This window comes from Eschrichtius robustus, chromosome 8, assembly GCF_028021215.1.
Source record: "Eschrichtius robustus isolate mEscRob2 chromosome 8, mEscRob2.pri, whole genome shotgun sequence".
Taxonomy (NCBI): domain Eukaryota; kingdom Metazoa; phylum Chordata; class Mammalia; order Artiodactyla; family Eschrichtiidae; genus Eschrichtius; species Eschrichtius robustus.
Window position 1 is genome coordinate 55470573 of NC_090831.1, and position 19028 is coordinate 55489600.

General features: G+C 36.0%; 1 protein-coding gene and 1 pseudogene across 1 annotated transcript in view; one reads left to right on the forward strand and one right to left on the reverse strand.

The window, feature by feature from the left end:
- Positions 1-2000: 2000 nt before the first annotated feature.
- SP4 (Sp4 transcription factor) overlaps positions 2001-19028 on the reverse strand; it is a 70419-nt gene continuing 53391 nt past the window's right edge. Inside the window, exon 5 of the mRNA XM_068550521.1 lies at positions 2001-3453. Within this exon, the coding sequence (XP_068406622.1) occupies positions 3206-3453 (248 nt within the window). The 3' untranslated portion in view covers positions 2001-3205. The remainder of the gene's footprint in view (positions 3454-19028) is intronic.
- Positions 16387-17936, forward strand: LOC137768701 (zinc finger protein 709 pseudogene; annotated as a pseudogene).

The following is a 19028-nucleotide window of genomic DNA, read 5'->3' on the forward strand; positions in this document are numbered from 1 at the left end:
TAATTAAATGAAGAAACATGTTAAACTCAAGGGAATTTTTAATAGGTTACTTGCAATTGTTATTGCAGGCAACAACTTGTACATGATTTTATTTCCAAATCCACAAAAAACAAATTTTATACAAATCAGCACTGTAAAAATGTCAATTACAGCCCCCAGAGGCTTTGCTGGCAGAATAATTGTCTAAATTCTAGGATATGGGAAACAGGTTTTTTTCTGGACTCTTTTTTTTTTTTTTTTCTTTTTTTTTTTTTACAAAAAAAAATTTACAAGTGAAATGTTACTACAAAACTTTTTATAAGGAATTTTTGCAAAACATTTACATTTTACCATCAACTATTTCTGTTTTAAAATCATTATGTAGATTTAATACCCTATGCTGCACATCAATTTATGTGGGATGACAACTTAGTGACATGCATAAAAAAACACCACAAGGCATTAAAATGAAGACTTAAATACAAATATTGTTGCAATAAAACAGTTATAAAATTGAAAAATAGGACCTAAACATCATGCTTATCTAAGTTTGACAAATTAACTTTTTCTCCTAGATTACACACTTTTATTACTGCTCTCATGAGAGTGTGATAAATAATGACTTAACATCAAGTTCTAATGTAATCAGCAACACATACACAAACCTAACCAAAGAAAGTATACTGTAAGAAAAAACTATTCTAACACTGGAGTTCTACCATGATAAATACATAGCTTTGCACTGATAATTACAATAAAGAAAAGTTTTATAACAGTGGCAAAGGGAATGAACAGTGAAATGTCATTAAACAAGACTCTACTGCACATCTGTGCCCTATTACTTATAACAGCTATATCCCACTGAGTCAAATAAAGGACACTGAAATTTACGATTCTTATAAGACAGAAGAGTGGATTCAGAATGGTATGCAGAACAGACTGTCAAAAGATTTCTAATTTCAGTGGTGAAATGTGCACCTGCTAACACAAATTAATATATTTTATATGCTATAAAGCTATCCAGATTCAGTTTGTTAAATTTATAATAGGCCTCATTGTTGATTAAAAAATAACTTCGATTTCTGAGGAGCATACATAGGTATGCATTAAAATTGGTTCATGGTATAATGGTGCAGAGAGCTCATACTCGGTATTAACAACAACAAAAAGTGTCACTCTGAGGAAACATGATTCAAACATTACGAAAGTTTCTTTGCATAAAAAAATTTATAGCACTGATTGTGTAGCATAATGATAGATAAAATATATATTTGATGTTTCAGCTCCTATATAATAAAATTAAAATTAATACTACCAAATGCTCCTCTGTACCAAACAAAGCAACAAACTGATTCTGATGTTTTAAAGCCAGATACATCAGTTGTTAAGAGTACGTTAAATAAAATATACAAAACAATTTACAAAATCCAACTAAAATTTAAAGACTTTGTTACAAGTCTACAAAAGCTTTAAGAAACTTGAAATTTATAACCACAGTGTAAAAATTTTTTTTTCCTTTAATCTCAAAGCTTTTTTATACAAACTGAAAGCACAAAAGACCTTCAGTTTTATATAACGCTACAAAGGGCTGGCCTAAAGTGTACATAGTGTAAACAGTGATCATTACAGTATTTCTCCTTCATCAAAAATACAAGAAACATCACAATTTCGGAAGAGAATTCGCATGAGTAGTACTTTTCCTGAAATAATAGGGAATGCACAAGAAAACATACACCTATATTCAAACAATCCCCAAACTAATGGTGTTAATAAACCGAGCAGTTAAAAACTTTAGTTTTCAAATGGTCAATTCCAATTCCATTATAATTCTTTGTAAATATATTTTTAAAATATGAAATATCTTACTAATATTTAAGCTACTGGTATACTCCCAATTTTTTTTATATGAAACTTTTGGCCATCTTTCCTATTAAGACCCTTGTATAAACAATGAAATATTTTTTCTTTAGTCACTTACTTGACTGAAATTATTCTGATTTTTAAAAAATAATTTTTGTTTCATAGTATCACATCTGTTATATATTTGTTAGGCTGTCTTCTTAGGGAAAATTCAGTTATTGGCATAACATAAAGACATTACTGTGTTATAAATTCTTAATCAGCCTCTAACACAGTGCTAGAAATAAAATGGGATTCGTTAATTTTTAGTAAAGAGGAAAACAGAAATTGTAATGCAGTTAAAAGATAATTTTCTGCTGGCCTTAAAAAAAGTGTGATAATTCTTTCTTTGGCTACCAAGTCAAAGCATAAAGAATTTTGCACATTGTCAACATAACTCATATTTACAGAATATGAAACTACAGAACGATTTAAACTCTATGCAAATATTTCCAATATAAACATTTAAAATGAACTTTGTGGTTCAACCTAGGGTTAGGAATATAATCAATCCTAACTTCAAAACCTTACCTGTTAAACTGCCTCATTTTATTTTTCTGAAGCTATTATGAGTTTTGTTTTCCCCCCAGTATTTTCCTAAGGTTTCAATCTAAAATTTAACCTAAGGTTTAGCTCTAAGTTCCTCTTGTGTCTCCAAATGGAGAAAGTACTTGGACTTCACTGATTGTCTGCATACGCACTACTACAATGTAGTGGTAATAAAGATCTGAGATAGCCTCTCAGATTACTTTTTTGGAACTTACCTAATTCAGCTGTTGAAGAATTTCTAATATTTAGAAAAGACGGCCAAAACTATTTTCAGTTGATTTTCCAAAAATCAAGCTAAGGAAATAAAGTATTATCTCTATCATCAGTTAACTATTTGTTTTCTGTGCTATTGCAAAAAAAAAATAAATCCACATAAATTATTACTGACTGAATTTATAACAAAGTACTTTCAAAGAAAACAAGTCCAATTAAGGTCCAGCCTGCAAACTACTGAGGTCTGTCTTTTTAAACACGTTAACACATGATGTTAAGAGAGGGGAAGATTCAGTTTAAAAATTATGTGATAGATCTCCAAATAACTACAACATATAATATGGAGGAAATACTTTTCTATCTGTTTCCAGTACATCAGTTTGCTTTTTATATTTTTAAAAATTCAACACTTCATGTGCTGACCCAAAATCTTGGAATACTTAAAGAAGCCAAGAATGAAAACATGATTTCCTACTTTGTAATTCACCTGACCAGCCCATTTCCAGATTTTCAAATGTGTGTAAACTTAAGTGCAGCACTAGAGGTCTCTGTTATAAATAACTTTTCAGAATTCTTCCATGTTGGTTGAAACATTGGGAGTTGCTGGGTTTGAATCTTGAGAAATGGCTGCAACTGTGACAATTCTTGGGGAGCCAAGCACCTCTGTTACAGATGAGTCCAGTTCTCCGGAGGTAACAATGGCAAGAGCTGTCCCACCACCTTTCTTATTCTGGTGTGTTTTGACATGTTTGGAGAGATGATCACTCCGCATAAATCTTTTAGAACATTCCAGACATTCAAATCTCTTTTCACCTAAACAGAAAAACAGTAAATGAATAGTAATTCACTTTATCTAAATGAAATTATAATTTAAAATAATTTATCTTCTGGCCATACTATACTTTTGAGTAGTTGCAAAATACTTCATGTTTTTATTTTAAAATGCCATCAAACACACAGTGCAGTACATGACTTTAAAGTCATGATTCTGCTAAGAACTGAAAATAAAAGCTGTTTCCTCAGTTTCCTTATCTACAAAATAAGAGGGTTTCTAACAGATGATCTCAAAAATCTCTTCCAGGTATAACAATACATAATGTTCAAGGCTCATGTCCGCCCTTCCTTAAAAACGATTGTCTAGGTTTTGAATATAATGCCTAGAAGCACGAAATACCTTAGAACTACTTCAAATAAAATCAGTTAATAATTTTGTAGTGTACTGAGTTTCTTCACAAGGCAAAAATGAGAGTCGGGCAAACACTACATTTCAAATTTAACAGAGTTTTTAGGTCTCGCAGAATTAAGACTAGGTTCTGGTACACGGACTGATCCTCATACATTCTCTCTTTAAGTTATAAGATAGTTCTACTGGAACTAACTACTTCTGTATTTAAGAAAAAAGTCCTTTCATTTTTGTGTATAATGGGTGGGGCACATAAAATTTGGTTAATTGGTATATCGTCACGTTCATAATGGATAAACTATTAGCTTTAGTCCTTCCCTTAAAATTGTTACTTAAGGGAAAGAAGCAATGTTTTCCCAGTCTGATAGTAGAACTTGGATGATAAGAAAATTCAATTCAGCTGACTTATTTTACCTGGCCCTGCTTTTGACTTACTAATAGAAAATCTATAGGTTCAAGTTTGCCCATGTCAGATATTATCCCCTATTCTTTATATGTTTGTTTTATCCAAAAAAAATTGCATTTGAGGTGTCTCACTGAACTTTTCTTTCTCTTTCAGTCTTGAAAAATTAAATGAAAGGATAAATAAATGGTTGAGACAAAATTCTTACAGACATTAAAAATAAAGGCAGTTAAGGTTTAAGGTAAAACGACTTGCATCTTATGAATGCTAACAGCCAGACAAGGGCTAAAAACAATTATGAGGGTTTATGTTTAGGATCAATCTTGAACTCTTTTATCTTTCAAGTTTCCCATTTTACTTCAGAAGAAAAATTCTAAGTGTACAAATTTAAAAGCTGGAAGAAATTTTAAGGATCTTATTTTACATTTTCATTTTATAGATGAGTAAGTTGGGGCTCAGAAATTAATTAATTTGCTTGGGAATCATACAATTTATTAATATCAGAGCAGAATTCAAGGCACCTGGCTTCTAGTTCAGGCTTTTTGTACTAAATCACCTGTAGTAGAGACCTCTGTTCTTTTACAGCAACAGTGGCCAAGAATAATCAGAAAGAAATCAGGTAGTGATGGCTTGAAGGCACGAGATCATTCAGTAAACACTGAATCAGTGGGTGATCAACTTGTACACACTGGCTGTTTAATAAACATTTGTTAGCTGTGATATTCATGAGCTCAGTCATTTTTCAACAAATATTTGTGGAACATCTGTAATGTGCCAGGCACTGGTGATACAAATCTGAACAAGTCAGGGTCTCTGACTTGAAGAAGCTTCCGTTATCTTAAGAGAGTCATTTGTAACCACATGGAGCTACTGGTACCAAATGAGAAAGAAATTCAAGTCCCCTGCTACTCAGCAGCAAACTGTAAGATAAATGAGAAATGATGGGGACATGGTTTGTGTGTGGACTTTCTAGCCTACTCCTAAGAGGTGTGGGTATCCAATTAATTTCAAGCAATGAAAGTTGGCTAGAATCTCAAAATAAGTAAATAATGTTGTACAATTCAACTATCGTTAGGGGAATGACATTTCAGTTTATTAACCTTTTCCACAAAGAAGTGTGTTTTCTGTGGTGTAAGATAATTTCTGAATTTCTTACCTCTTAGCAAACATTCTCATTATACTTTATAATATATGGATACAGGGAGGTACAGGGTTCTTGTACTAACTAAATATACTATAATATCTTTTTTGTATTTATATTTATAATTATTTTAATTATTTTTATAATTATTTTTAGTAGGGTTAATACTTTTTATAATTAATGCAACTAATTATCAAAACTGTTAATATTAGTTACTTACGGTGGGCAAAATGCCCCAATCCCCCACAAAGATGTCTGTGCCCTAATCCCTGGAACTTGTGAATACGTTTTGTTACATGGCAAAAGGGATGTAACTAAGTTTATAAAGGTTAACAAAGGGAGAGTGTTCTGAATTATCTGCGTGGGCCCAATCTAATCACATAAGTTCTTAAAAGGAGACCGCTTTCTTCAGCTGGAGTCAGAGAGATGCAGCAAGAGAAATCAGAAGTGTGAGAGGAACTTGACCCGCTGTTGCTGGAGGGGTGCCACGTGGAAAGTGTGAGAAGGAACGTGGGTCACCTCCAGGAGCAAACGCCAGCCCCACTGCCGCCCTGCTGACAGGCAGCAAGAACACAGGGACCTACGCACTACAACAGCAACCGCTAAATCTGGCTGACAGCGTAAGTCTGGAAGCAGATGCTCCCCCAGGGCCTCCGGGAGGGAACACAGCCCAGCCAACACCTTGATCTCACCTTTGTGAGAGGCTAAGCAGAGGACCCCGGCTGAGCCTACTAGGACTTCAGACTTAAACAGTGATATAAAAATGTGTGTTGGGGCTTCCCTGGTGGCGCAGTGGTTGAGAATCTGCCTGCCAATGCAGGGGACACGGGTTCGAGCCCTGGTCTGGGAAGATCCCACATGCCGCGGAGCAACTGGGCCCGTGAGCCACAACTACTGAGCCCGCGTGTCTGGAGCCTGTGCTCCGCAACAAGAGAGGCCGTGACAGTGAGAGGCCCGCGCACAGCGATGAAGAGTGGCCCCCCGCTCGCCGCAACTAGAGAAAGCCCTCGCACAGAAACGAAGACCCAACACAGCCAAATAAATAAATAAATTAAAAAAAAAAAAGTTTCTGTGGTGTCTGTCCTGTGGAAAGCACAGACAAATACAACTCACATAGTGCCTAGCCAAAAAGATATAGATTTAAAGCACAAGAGGGCCAAAACAATTTACTAGAATAATGAAACAAACAAACAAAAAAAAAGTGTGTTGTTTTAAGCTCTTAAATTTGTGGTAGTTTGCTGTGGGAGCAATAGAGAACTGATAGTTATATAAGATATAGTCTTGAAAAAGGTAAAGCCTAATTAAAAAAATTACAGCTGATCTGTTACACGGATCAAGATCCGTGAAATATCTGCATCACAACTACAAAAGCATAACAAGAAGAAATTCCAAATTTTATTTCTCTAAGAAAATCTCAAGGATGTAAGCAAAATGATTTTGGTTTAATATACTGAATATAGAAAAAAAATTGCTCATTTCACCTATATTATTAATAAAATGCCAAGCTGTATTATACAACTATTAAAATATGGTAGTATTTTAAAAGGATTTAAGTAGAAGATTCATATTTAGAAATTATGTAGATTATTTCCTAACATGATATTAACAGTAATTTCTCTCAGAAAAAAAATTTGCTGAGATTTTCAAATGGAATCATAGACTTGAAAGGAAAAATGGAACTAAATCAGATCTTTTAAGCTTTATGTATTTGAGGTACCCATCAAGAGCCAATTATCTAGCTGCCATAGTTCTGCCTATAATCTCATTTTCAAAGTGTTATCCTCAAACTTAAGCTAATATAATATATAAAACACACTTTATGGATTATTGATGTTATTTCTAAGTTTGTCATTTGATAACATACCTGCATATTTATCAATTAAAATAATTTCAGGAGTGAACTGAGGGACTATATTAGCTTCCAAGGGCTACTATAAAAAAACAAAAACAAAAAATCACAAACTGGGTGGCTTAAAAACAACAGATATTCACTCTCTCACAGTTATGGAGCTAGATGCCCAAAATCAAGGTGTCAGTAGTGCAATGCTCCCATCAAAGGCTCTAGAGAAGAATCCTTCCTTGCCTCGTCCTAGCTGCTGGTGACTTCTGGCAATCCTTGGCATTCATCGGCTTGTAGGTGCAGCTCTCCAATCTTTGCCTCTGTCTTCACATGGCCTTTTCCCCTGTGTCTCTGTGTCTTCTCCCTTTCTTACATGGATGCCAGTCATTGGATTTAGGGTTCACTAGGTCCTAAATCCTAGGCACTAGGCATAGTATGACTTCATCTTAATTCATCTCATCTGCAAATAACTATTTCCCAAGAAGGTCACATTCAGATATTGGGGATTAGGACTTAAACATATCTTTCTGGGAGACACAATTCAACCCACTACAGGGACATTTTTAAATGTCTGGCATTTGTTACAGCTAAGTAAAAGACACACCCTTTGCTCAATGAATAACTTCAACTAAACGTCCATTTGTAGCACATATACAATTTCTTACCAGACTTTTATATATAACTCACTCTACAGAAATCATATTTTGATTTGTTCTAAAAAACCTCATTATTCAAACTGAGAAACTTGTAGTCCCTGGATCCCTCCAATGTCTATCAGGAGGGACCTAACAGTACCTCCTGGACACTCTCCCTTACCTACTCAGCCTAGAATATCTAAATGAATCTTTTCATAAGTACACTCAATTCTCCTCTATCATTACCTGTGGATAAAAGCAAATTAAAAGGGGGAGGAATGATAATTTGAGAGAAGTTATGTGGCTTAAATTTTCTTGAAGGAGAAGACAGAGTAAGGGGAAGTTAACTGGGAGTGACAAGGGAATTAAGGAGAAGACTTAAGGAGGTTTAGGTAATTGCTAAGGTAATGAGGAAGCTGAAAAAAAGAATAAGATTGATAGGCTGTTCTGAGAGACTGGCTGAGATTTGAGACCATAAATTTGTAGATATCAAATGTGCATCATGAGTAACTTTTCATTTCTTCCTTCAGCAATTATCTACTCAAACATAGAAGCCCTTTGGTCATTTCATTATAAACACTTTTTCAAAAGGCAATCTTATCTACTCTAATGGTTTTAACTATCATCTATAAATGGATGGGTACATCAAGATCCAGATTCCTAAACTATGAATTTAACATCTCCAAGATGTGCCATAGAAAGCATCGTCACTCAACATGTCACAAACAGAACTGATTAACTTTCCAGTCCTTATAATTCTCAGAAATAAAGGGGAAAAGTCCCCCAAACTATGAAAGAGGTAATGTCAGTAAACATGGTGATCTCCAAGAATCCACTCCTCTGTGAAAGGAATCAGAAACTGGGAGAAAACAATCAAATCAACCCTTTCAGACTCTGGAAATTAATCAAGGCTTCCAGTAACTCAGGGAGTGTTTAATAAAGAAAATGGCTGAATCTTGGTAAGAAGAGCAAGTTTTGTGGTGTTTTAACTTGCCTAGTTCCATTTTCTACTCCCCAGCAGCCTGGTAGTCACCAGAGGGAACAGAACAGAGCTGGAGCCCTTTCAAAACTTCTTTCCCAAAGAATCATCATTGTTTCTTTGGAGGACCCCACTTAAAATACTTTTGTATTTAACTTTCCTTGGAAGTACCCCAATGCAAAAAGTCTTCTTCCAGGGGTAGAGAAGGGCATGTGTTTGTCTAAAACAATTATAGGAAAGTGTTTTAACTTCATGGATGTCCAAAACAATGAATAATACTTGGGCCAAACAATAAACAGACTAAACAAAAAGCTTAAAAGAAAAAGTTGACATACTCCTTGGAATCTAAAAGGCCACATACATGCTTAGGGCTGTGAGTCTACTCAGGAAAGGGCTGAGAAGAACCAAACTCTCACTTATGCCTATCCTTTGAGGCTCTGCAAAAGCAGAAAGTGAAGGCTATGGTAGCATTGTCAACTGTCTGGCTGAGTGTTGATGGGGGCCCCAACATGCACACAAAGCCTCTCAGCAAAGAGGGAGAGATTTATCGGTCCTAGGTTTTTAAAAGAAAGAATATTTGAAGAAATGATGGCTGAAAACTCCCTAAATTTGATGAAAAACATTAATATACACATTGAAGAAGCTCAGTTAACTTCAAGTAGGTTAAATGAAAAGAAATTCACACTGAGACACAATAATCAAACTGTTTAAAGTGAAAAACAAAGACAGACTCTAGAAGGCATCAAGAGGGAAGTGACTCATCATCTACAAGGGATCATCATTAAGAAAAAAGCTGATTTTTTTCATCAGAGATCATGGAGGTGTGAAAGCAATGGGGTGATATATTCAAAGAGATAAAAGGAAAAAACCTGTCAATCAAGAATTCTATATACAGAAAAACTATCTTTCAAAAATAAGGAGAAATTAAGATGTTCCCAGATTAATAAAAACTGAAGGAATCTGTCACTAGCAGATCTGCACCTATAAGAAATACTAAAGGGAGTCCTTCAGGCTGAAATGAAAAGACACTAAATGATAACTGGAATACACATGAAGAAATAAAGAACACCAGGTAAAGTAACTACATAGATAAATATAAAAGACAGTATTTTTTACTCATTTTTCCCCTATCTAGTTTAAAACAAAACTGCATAAAACAGTAATTACAAATCTGTGTTGATGGGTACAATATACAAAGATGTAATTAGTAAAAAAAACAGCAGAAGTGGAGGCAGAGCTATGTAGGAGAAAAGCTTTTGCATGCTACTGAAATAAAGTTGGTATTAATCCAAACTAGACTGTTACAAGATGTGAACTGCAATCCCCAAAGCAGGCAACCACTAAGAAAATAACTTAAAAAAACATACATACATACATATGTATATATATGTTATATATAAATATATATATGCACACATATATACATACACATACATATATTAAAAGAAATTACAAGGTAATTAAAATAACACATGAGCAATATTTGTTTAACACAAAATGTCAATAATGGAGAAACACAGGAACAAAAAAGATAAAAGACATGAAGACAAATAGAAAACAAATATCAAAATGGCAGAAGTCCTTAGCAGTAATTGCATTAAACATGAATGTATTAAACGCTCCAATCAAAAGGCAGAAATTGACAGAATGGATTAAGAAAAAACATGATACAACTATAGGCTTTCTAGCAGAGGCTCACTTTAAATTCAAAGACAGGAATAGGCTAAAAGTAAAAGGACAGAAAACTGATATATTGTGCAAATAGAGAGTCGGAATGGCTACATTAATACTAGAACAATAAGATAAAAATTACTACTAGAGACAAGGAAGGATACTTTATAACAATAAAAGTGTCACTCCACCAAGAAGATATAACAATTAGAAACATATATGTACCTAACAACAGAGCCCCAAACCATAAGAAGCAAAATCGACAGAATTGAAGGGAGATACACAATTCTACATTATACCTATCCCTTTCCTGTATTCTCCATTTCAACTGGTAGTAGTCATCATTGGTACCTTTCATCTCTTTTCTCACATCTAATTAATCACCAAGTCCTGTCAACTTTATTACACAAACATCTCTTAAACTGGTCCCAAATATACCCTACAACTTCTGTTTTAGTTGGTATCTTACCAAAAGTCCTTACTGTCTTTGATGATTGGTCTCAAAATTATTCCCTATAAATTTATCCTCCATACAAATACTAAATGGTCTAAAAGGAAAAGGTGACCATCTGATTATCTGTTGAAAACTTTCAATGGTTCCTCATTTCCTATGGCTGCAGAAAAAAACAAAATCAAATAGTACATAACATCCACTGACCTCTGCCTACCTTTTCTGTTTTATCTATTGCCACAAATATCATGGTTCCCAAACACTGAACTGCTTGTAGGTTCTGACATATCATACTTTCTTTCTTGTATGAATTAGATTCTAGTCCAGGTGACTCTGCTCCACCTCCCAGTCATATAATTTTAGGCAACTTCTCTCTCCAATTCTTGGTTTCTTCATTTTTAGCTGGGAATAACAGAAATACCTATTTCATGTTATTGCTCTAAGGATAAAATGAGAAAATGGATTTTAAAAAAGCATTTAGAAACCCAGAACACTGAAGGGGATCAGATATGTTAACTACTACTGTTATTGCCTGTCTGAATTTGTTTACTCTACTGCTTCCATGGCTCATTCTTCCCCATTACTAAATAACTCAACTTGGCTCAAGGAACTAAGTTTGAGGCCTTGATAAAGAAGTCAATCAACCTCTTAAGACTTAAGTTTAGTCCTTATTTATAAAATGATGGAATTGCAGAAAATCATTTTCAGGAGTCCCTCTGGCTCTAACTCCTATCATTCTTGATAAAGAGACATGTTGCATGACATTGAGGCATATGCATGAGGCTGAGCAAGAAATTCTTTGGATTGTTAAAATAAAAATAAACTAGAAAGTCTCTCTCCCTTTTTAGACTGCAATTTCGTAAAGATAAGAGTTGTCTCACACTTCTGAAAATGCTTTAATTTACACACAGTAAAATTCATTCTTTCTGCTACATAGTTCTATGAGTTTTGATAAATGCATTAAGTCATGTAGCTATCCCCAAAATTCAAATGTAGAAGAACTGCTGTCACTTCCAAAAATTCCTTCATGATGTCTCTTCAGTCAAACTCCCTCCTCCATCACACACTAGAAAACACTGATCTGTTCACCTTTTGTATAGTTTTGATTTTTCTATTACATCATACAAATGGAATCATTCAATAGGTAGCCTTTTGATGCTGGATGCTTTCACTTAGCATAATGCATCTGAACTTCATCCATGTGGTTGTGTGTATTAATAATTCATTCCTCTACGCTGGGGAGGAGTACTCCAATGTATGGATATACCACAATATTTCATCCATTCACCAGTTGAAGGACACTTGGGGTGTTTCCAGTTTGGGTGATTATAAATAAATCTGCCATATATATTCAAAGCTGGGGTGAATACTTGGGAGTGGATGCAAGGTCATATGGTTAAGTGTATGTTTAACTTTTATAAGAAAATTCCCAAATGTGTTCCAAAGGTGCTGTGTCATTTTGCATTCCCACCAGCAAGGAAGTTCCAGTTGCTCTGCAATCTCCCCGGTACTTCTAATTGCCAGGGCTTTGGTGTTCTTGTTTTTTATTTTAGCCATTCTAATAGGTGTATACAGGTATACTGTTGTGGTATTAACTTGCATTCCCCCAAATAAAAGATGATGTTGAACATCTTTTTTATTTATTTATTTATTTATTTATTTTTGGCTGTGTTGGGTCTTCGTTTCTGTGCGAGGGCTTTCTCCAGTTGCGGCAACCGGGGGCCACTCTTCATCACGGTGCGCGGGCCTCTATCGCGGCCTCTCTTGTTGCGGAGCACAGGCTCCAGACGCGCAGGCTCAGTAGTTGTGGCTCACAGGCCTAGTTGCTCCACGGCATGTGGGATCTTCCCAGACCAGGGCTCGAACCCGTGTCCCCTGCATTGGCAGGCGGATTCTCAACCACTGCGCCACCAGGGAAGCCCTGAACATCTTTTCATGTGCTTATTTGCCACATGTATAATCTGTTTAGTGAAGTGTCCAGATCCTTGGCCAATTTCTAAAAAGTGTACTGTTGTTCACATACTGTTGAGGTTTGAGAATTCTTTATATATTCTAGATAAAAGTACGTTGTCAGATGTATGATTTTCAAATATTTCCTTCCAGTGTGTGTCTGGTGTTTTCAGAATTTTTTCACAGAGCAAAAGTTTTTAGTTTTTATGAAATCCAGTTTATCAATTTTTCTTTTATGGATTGTACTTCTGATGTTGTATTAAAAACGTTGGTCTAACCTCAGGCCACAAAGATTTTATCCTATATTTAAAAGGTTTTACAGTTTTAGGTTTAGATTTAGGTCTGAGTGATTTTGAGTTAGTTTTATAAAACATATGAGGTATGCAGGTCAAAGTTTCTTTTTTGCATGTGGCTGTCCAACTCTGCCACATTTTGCTGCTGAGAACTTCTGCCTTTCCTTTTATTGTAAGCATGCTTACCTTTACTCCATGGATGATGGTTATAATATCTGCTTTGAAGCAGATACACATTTCAGTTCACATGAAAAGTTCTATCTTGCCTTCTTTGGTCAGTAGTTCCAATATTAATTTATTTTCAAAGACCTTATTATGCTCTTTGGGTCTGCCCAGCACATGCTAGGAATTAGGTGCTGGTTTGTAAGACAGTTCAGTCTCTGAGGCCCCTGCTATGGTTCTTTGGGGCTGTTCTGTGCATGTGCAGTTTAGGGGTGAGTCCAGAACTTACTTTGTTCCATTCACAAAATTGAGGATCACCTTTTACAGACCTCTCCAAACTTTCCCTCATACTCTCCAACCCCCAGTGTCCCTTTTCCTGGTTTCTCTGGCCAGAAAGCCAGAATTCTTGAGGCTTCTTTTATTGTCCTGCACATACATTATGACTGGCATTGCCTTCAGAGTGAAATGACAAGAGAGAAAAATAAGTGATTCCCCTCACATTTGCTGGAAAACAAGGGCTCAGTATTTCCTGGTCCCTCTAACCAGAGACATGGGTATTTTCTCAAGTTTTTAGTTGCTTATGCTGCCACTACTACAGTGCAACTTACAAGCAGGGCTGCCCCTGGAGTACAGGGCCCCTTTTCTCAGTTCTCTTGACAGATATACATGGTTTCTCCTAGAGTGTTTGCTGCCTACACCTGCTATTCAGTGCCCACAGAGCCAACGCTGGGAGAACAAAGAGGGAAAAAAATCCTGTGCAACTCACTTGTGTTATGCATTGTTATACAAATTTGATTGTAACAAATTTCTTCAAATTAGGATAGAGATTATCAAGGAAGAGGATATATTCTAGAAGAGAGCCAATCTCTCTTTTGCAGAACTCTGTAGAAGTCCGTAACTCAAAATAATGGGAGGGAGACATGGAACAAAAAACAGTAAATTGAAGCCTATACATGGAATATTAGCCCTACTATCAAAAAATTCGGGCAAAATATTTGAGAATTTGTATCTAAAGAAATGTGATCCCACACTGTATTACTGTATATTGATAATTAGGTATCTTCCAATATAACACACAGTGCTCCTATCCAATTTCCTAAAAAGAAAGCCACCAGCTCATAATGATTTCACAATCTTACACTTAAACGTATTCATCAATCTTCATCTTCATCATCATCATCATCATCATCTACTTGAACAAGAGCCAGGGATCACTGGACAGTGCAGGTAAACCTACAACCTCAGAAAATAGATACAGACAAAAAAAAAAAAAAAAAAAAAGACCCTGGAGGAAATAAGAGACTTCCAGTAAGCTCCTGCATTTATACAAGAAGAAGAAGATGCAATAAAAAAAGAAACAATAAAAAGCACTCTTGGAAATTAAAAAACAATTCAATAGAAATATTTGAAGCTAAAGTTAAGGAATCTCATTGAAAATATAAGAAAAAGGTAAAAAGACAAAAAAGAAAAAAGCTGTAAAAAAAAAAAAAATCAACATAGGGAGTCCAACATACATCTAGTAAGAATCCCAAAGGAACAAAAACTAAAAAGGGGAAAATGAGCGACTTCCCTGGCGGCGCACTAGTTAAGAATCTGCCTGCCAATGGCGAGCCCTGGTCCGGGAAGATCCCACATGCTGCGGAGCAACTAAGCCCGTGTGCCACAACTACTGAGCCTGAGCTCTAGAGCCTGCAAGCCACAACTACTGAGCCCGCATGCCACAACTACTGAAGCCTGTGTGCCTAGAGCCCGTGCTCCGCAACAAGAAAAGCCACCACAATGAGAAGCCCACGCACCACAACGAAGAGTAGCCCCCACTCGCCGCAACTAGAGAAAGCCCGTGTGCAGCAACAAAGACCCAATGCAGCCAAAAATAAATAAATAAATAATCTTTTAAAAACAATTTATAAAAAAGGGGGGGGGGAGAATAAGAGATTGGGTGTGGGGTGGCGAGGGAGGACCCAGAGTTGAAGAGTCCAACTAGAACTGCGCCATAAATGAAAACCTATGCTTACATACATAATTATGAAACTAATAGAATACCAAAGATTAAAAGAAAGCTCTTACAGTTATAAAACACAGGATGAGGGCATGTCAAAAGGACAGAGGAGGCAATCTGAAACAACTTTCAATGGCCAAAAATAGAACAAAGTGAGCAAGATACGGAATACAGGAATACCTGGTTTTATCATACTTTGCTTTACTGTGCTCTGCAAATATTGTTTTTTACAAATTGAAGGTTTGTGGCAAAACTGCATCCAGCAAGTCTATCAGCACCGTTTTTCCAACAGCGTCTGCTCACTTCATGTCTTTGTGTCACATTTTGGTAATTCTCACAATATTTCAAACTTTTCCATTATTTTATATTTGTTACGCTGATCTGTGATCACTGATCTTTGATGTTACAACTCACTGAAGGCTCAGATGATGATTAACATTTTTTTGGTAATAAAGTATTTTTTAATTAAGGTATGTATATTATTTTTTTTAGATGTAATGCTACTGTACACTTAACAGACTACAGTATAGTGTAAACCTAACTTTTACATGCACTGGGAAACCAAAAAATTCGTGTGACTGGCTTTACTGAGATATTCACACTTCATCAAGGTGGTCTGGAACCAAACCCGGAATATCTCTGAGATTTGCATGTAACGGGATTGGATCATAACTCTATAAATACTCATGAATCCATACCATAGTGGTAAAAATAAATGTCTGAATAAACAAATAATTGGGGAAGAAGGTATAGATCGATCTTCCTTATGTAAGAGTCACAACTAAAAAGTGCACAAACAGTGAGGGAAACAGAAAATGACCTTTAGTACATCACAGTAACATCACACAGAACATCACATTGCATCTGCAGGCAAGATACAGGTGGGCGGGGCGATGTACCACACCAGCAAGAAAGTCGCCACGGACTCCGACATCCCACGGATGATATCAAGCATCCCCCGCCCTTAATGGTCCTAGTCGTTTCTGCACTGGTCGTGGGAGGTGTAGGAGGGACTTGGGGACACCCAGAAGAGCTGGACATGGACTCAGTGACCTTTGAGGATGTGGCTGTGAACTTCATCCTGGAGGAGTGGGCTCTACTGAATCCTACACAGAAGAAACTCTACAGAGATGTAATGCAGGAAACCTTCAGAAACCTGGCCTCAGCAGGAACAAAATGGAATGATGATGACATTGAAGAGCAGTACAAAAACCATGGGGGAAAACCAAGAAATCATATGACAGTGAGATTCTCTGAGCATAAAGACAGTAGTCCACGTGGAGGAAACTTCAACCTTACTCCACCTCTCGATCAGAACAAGAAAACTCCTGGATTAAAACCATGTGAATGCAGTGTATGTGGAAAAGTCTTCATGCATCATTCATCTCTTAATAGACACATGAAATGTCACATTGAACACAAACCTCAAGATTTAAAAAAAATATGATCGGGGCTGTATAATACATATAAATGTAAGGAAAGTGGGAAAGTTTACAAATATTACAGTTCCTTACAGAGGCACAAAAGAACTCACACAGGATAAAAACTGTATGAATTCCAGCAATGTGGAAAAAGTTTCAGTAATCATCAAGGTTTCCAAACACATGAAAGAGTTCACTCTGGAGAGTAGCCCTATGAATATAAGCAATGGGGTAAAGGTTTATGTTCTCAAAAAGGTTTCCAAAAACACGAAAGAGAGCACACTGGAGAAAAACCCTATGAATGTAAGGAATGTGAGGAAGCATTCATTAACCCCAGTTCTCTTCAAATACATAAAAGGAGTCACAGTGGAGAGAAACCGTATGTGTATAAAACATATTGTAAAGCATTTAGTATTCCCAGATAGCTTCAAGAACATCAAAGAACGCATACTGGAGAAAAACCCTATGAATGTAAAGTATGTGGGAAATCCTTCGCTTCCACTTACATTCAAGTGCATGAAAGAGCTCACACTGGACAGAAACCCTATCAATGTCAGGAATGTGGGAAAGCCTTCGTTTGTCCCTCAGGCATTTGAAGACACAAGAGACTGCACACTGGAGAGAAACCATATAAATGTGAAGAACGTGGGAAAGCATTCAATAATCCCAGTTCTCTTCACATACATGAAAAGACTCACACTAGAGAGAAACCATATGTGTGTAAAACATGTTCTAAAGCATTTAGTATTCCCAGATATCTTCGAAAACATGAAAAAACCCATACTGGAGAAAAACCCTATGAATGTAAAATATGTGGGAAAACCTTCAGTTCCACTTATGCTCAAGTGCATGAAAAGAATTCACACTGGAGAGAAACCATATAAATGTGTAGAATGCGGGAAAGCATTTATTATTCCCAGTTTTCTTCAAACACGTGAAAGGACTCACACTGGTGAGAAACCGTGTGTGTGTAAAATATGTTCTAAAGCATTTCGTTTTTCCAGTTCTCTTCAAAAACATGAAAGAACTCATACTAGAAAAACCCTATGGCTGTAAAATAAGTGGAAAAACTTTTGCTTCCACTTATGTTCAAGTGCATGAAAGAACTCATGCTGGAGAGCAGCCTTATGAATGTAGGAATGTGGGAAAGCCTACATTTCTGTCTTAGGCATTCAGAGACACATGCATACTACAGAGAAACCATGTAAATATGAAGAATGTGGGAAAACCTTCTCTGATCTCTCTACTTTGCAAAAGCATGAAAGGGTTCACTAGATAATAAATCTAGTTTTTAAAGAGCCTAGGAAAGACTTCAGTGGGCCCACATACTTATATGTGAAAACTCTCATGAGAAACAAATATAAATGTCAGTAACATGAGGTAACTTGTTGGAAAGTAATCCAAGAATAATGTTTTAGAAAATCTTCAATATAAAAGACTTGTTATAAAAGTTTATAAATATGTGTGTTTACTAAGGATCTTTATGAAAGTACCTTTCTTGACATTGGATTTGTACTAGTTACCTTCAAAAATGAATATTTAGGTGAGGTAATTCTGGAAGTCATCTTTTAATAATAGTTCATAAGGTTAAAAGAGACCAATTTTTCCTTTAATCAGATGATATTTTCTCTTTCCAATTTTAAGTCTGTTGGACCTATGGGTGGTTGAAGTGTACTTCTTTTTTTTTTTTTTTTTTTTGACATCTTTGTTGGAGTGTGGTTGCTTTGCAGTGGTGTGTTGGTTTCTGCTTTGTGACAAGGTGAATCGGCTGTACATATACATATATCCCCATAAAGTGTAGTTCTAATATGCAATTAGGCTTGGTATTTGTTGGGATTTTCCTACTGGCCTTGGGTGGCAGTTCTCGGATATCCTTAATCTATTATATATACTGTGCCTTTATTACAGAAAGATCTTTCTGGGGGAGTGGTGAGTACAGGAGACTTTTTCCATTTTCCCTACTATTAAATACTTGGAATAATTTTTTCTGTATGGCCAGGTTGTCAAAGGGTGTACTTTCACGTAAATTATGTTTTTCCATTTGCTTCTTCATTCCTTCTGACTGGTATTTGGTGAATAGACTTTGAAGAAGAGAGGCTTGTGACAGGACAAAAAATCTAGAGTTGGAGATATCCTGCCTATGAGTAATATTAGGACCTAGATTTTCCACAATCTATCCCCTTTGTGGTTCCATGTTAGAATTCACCAATAGCGTCACCTGTGTGCAATTTAAAGGCAGATGAGAAGGCATACTTCAGAT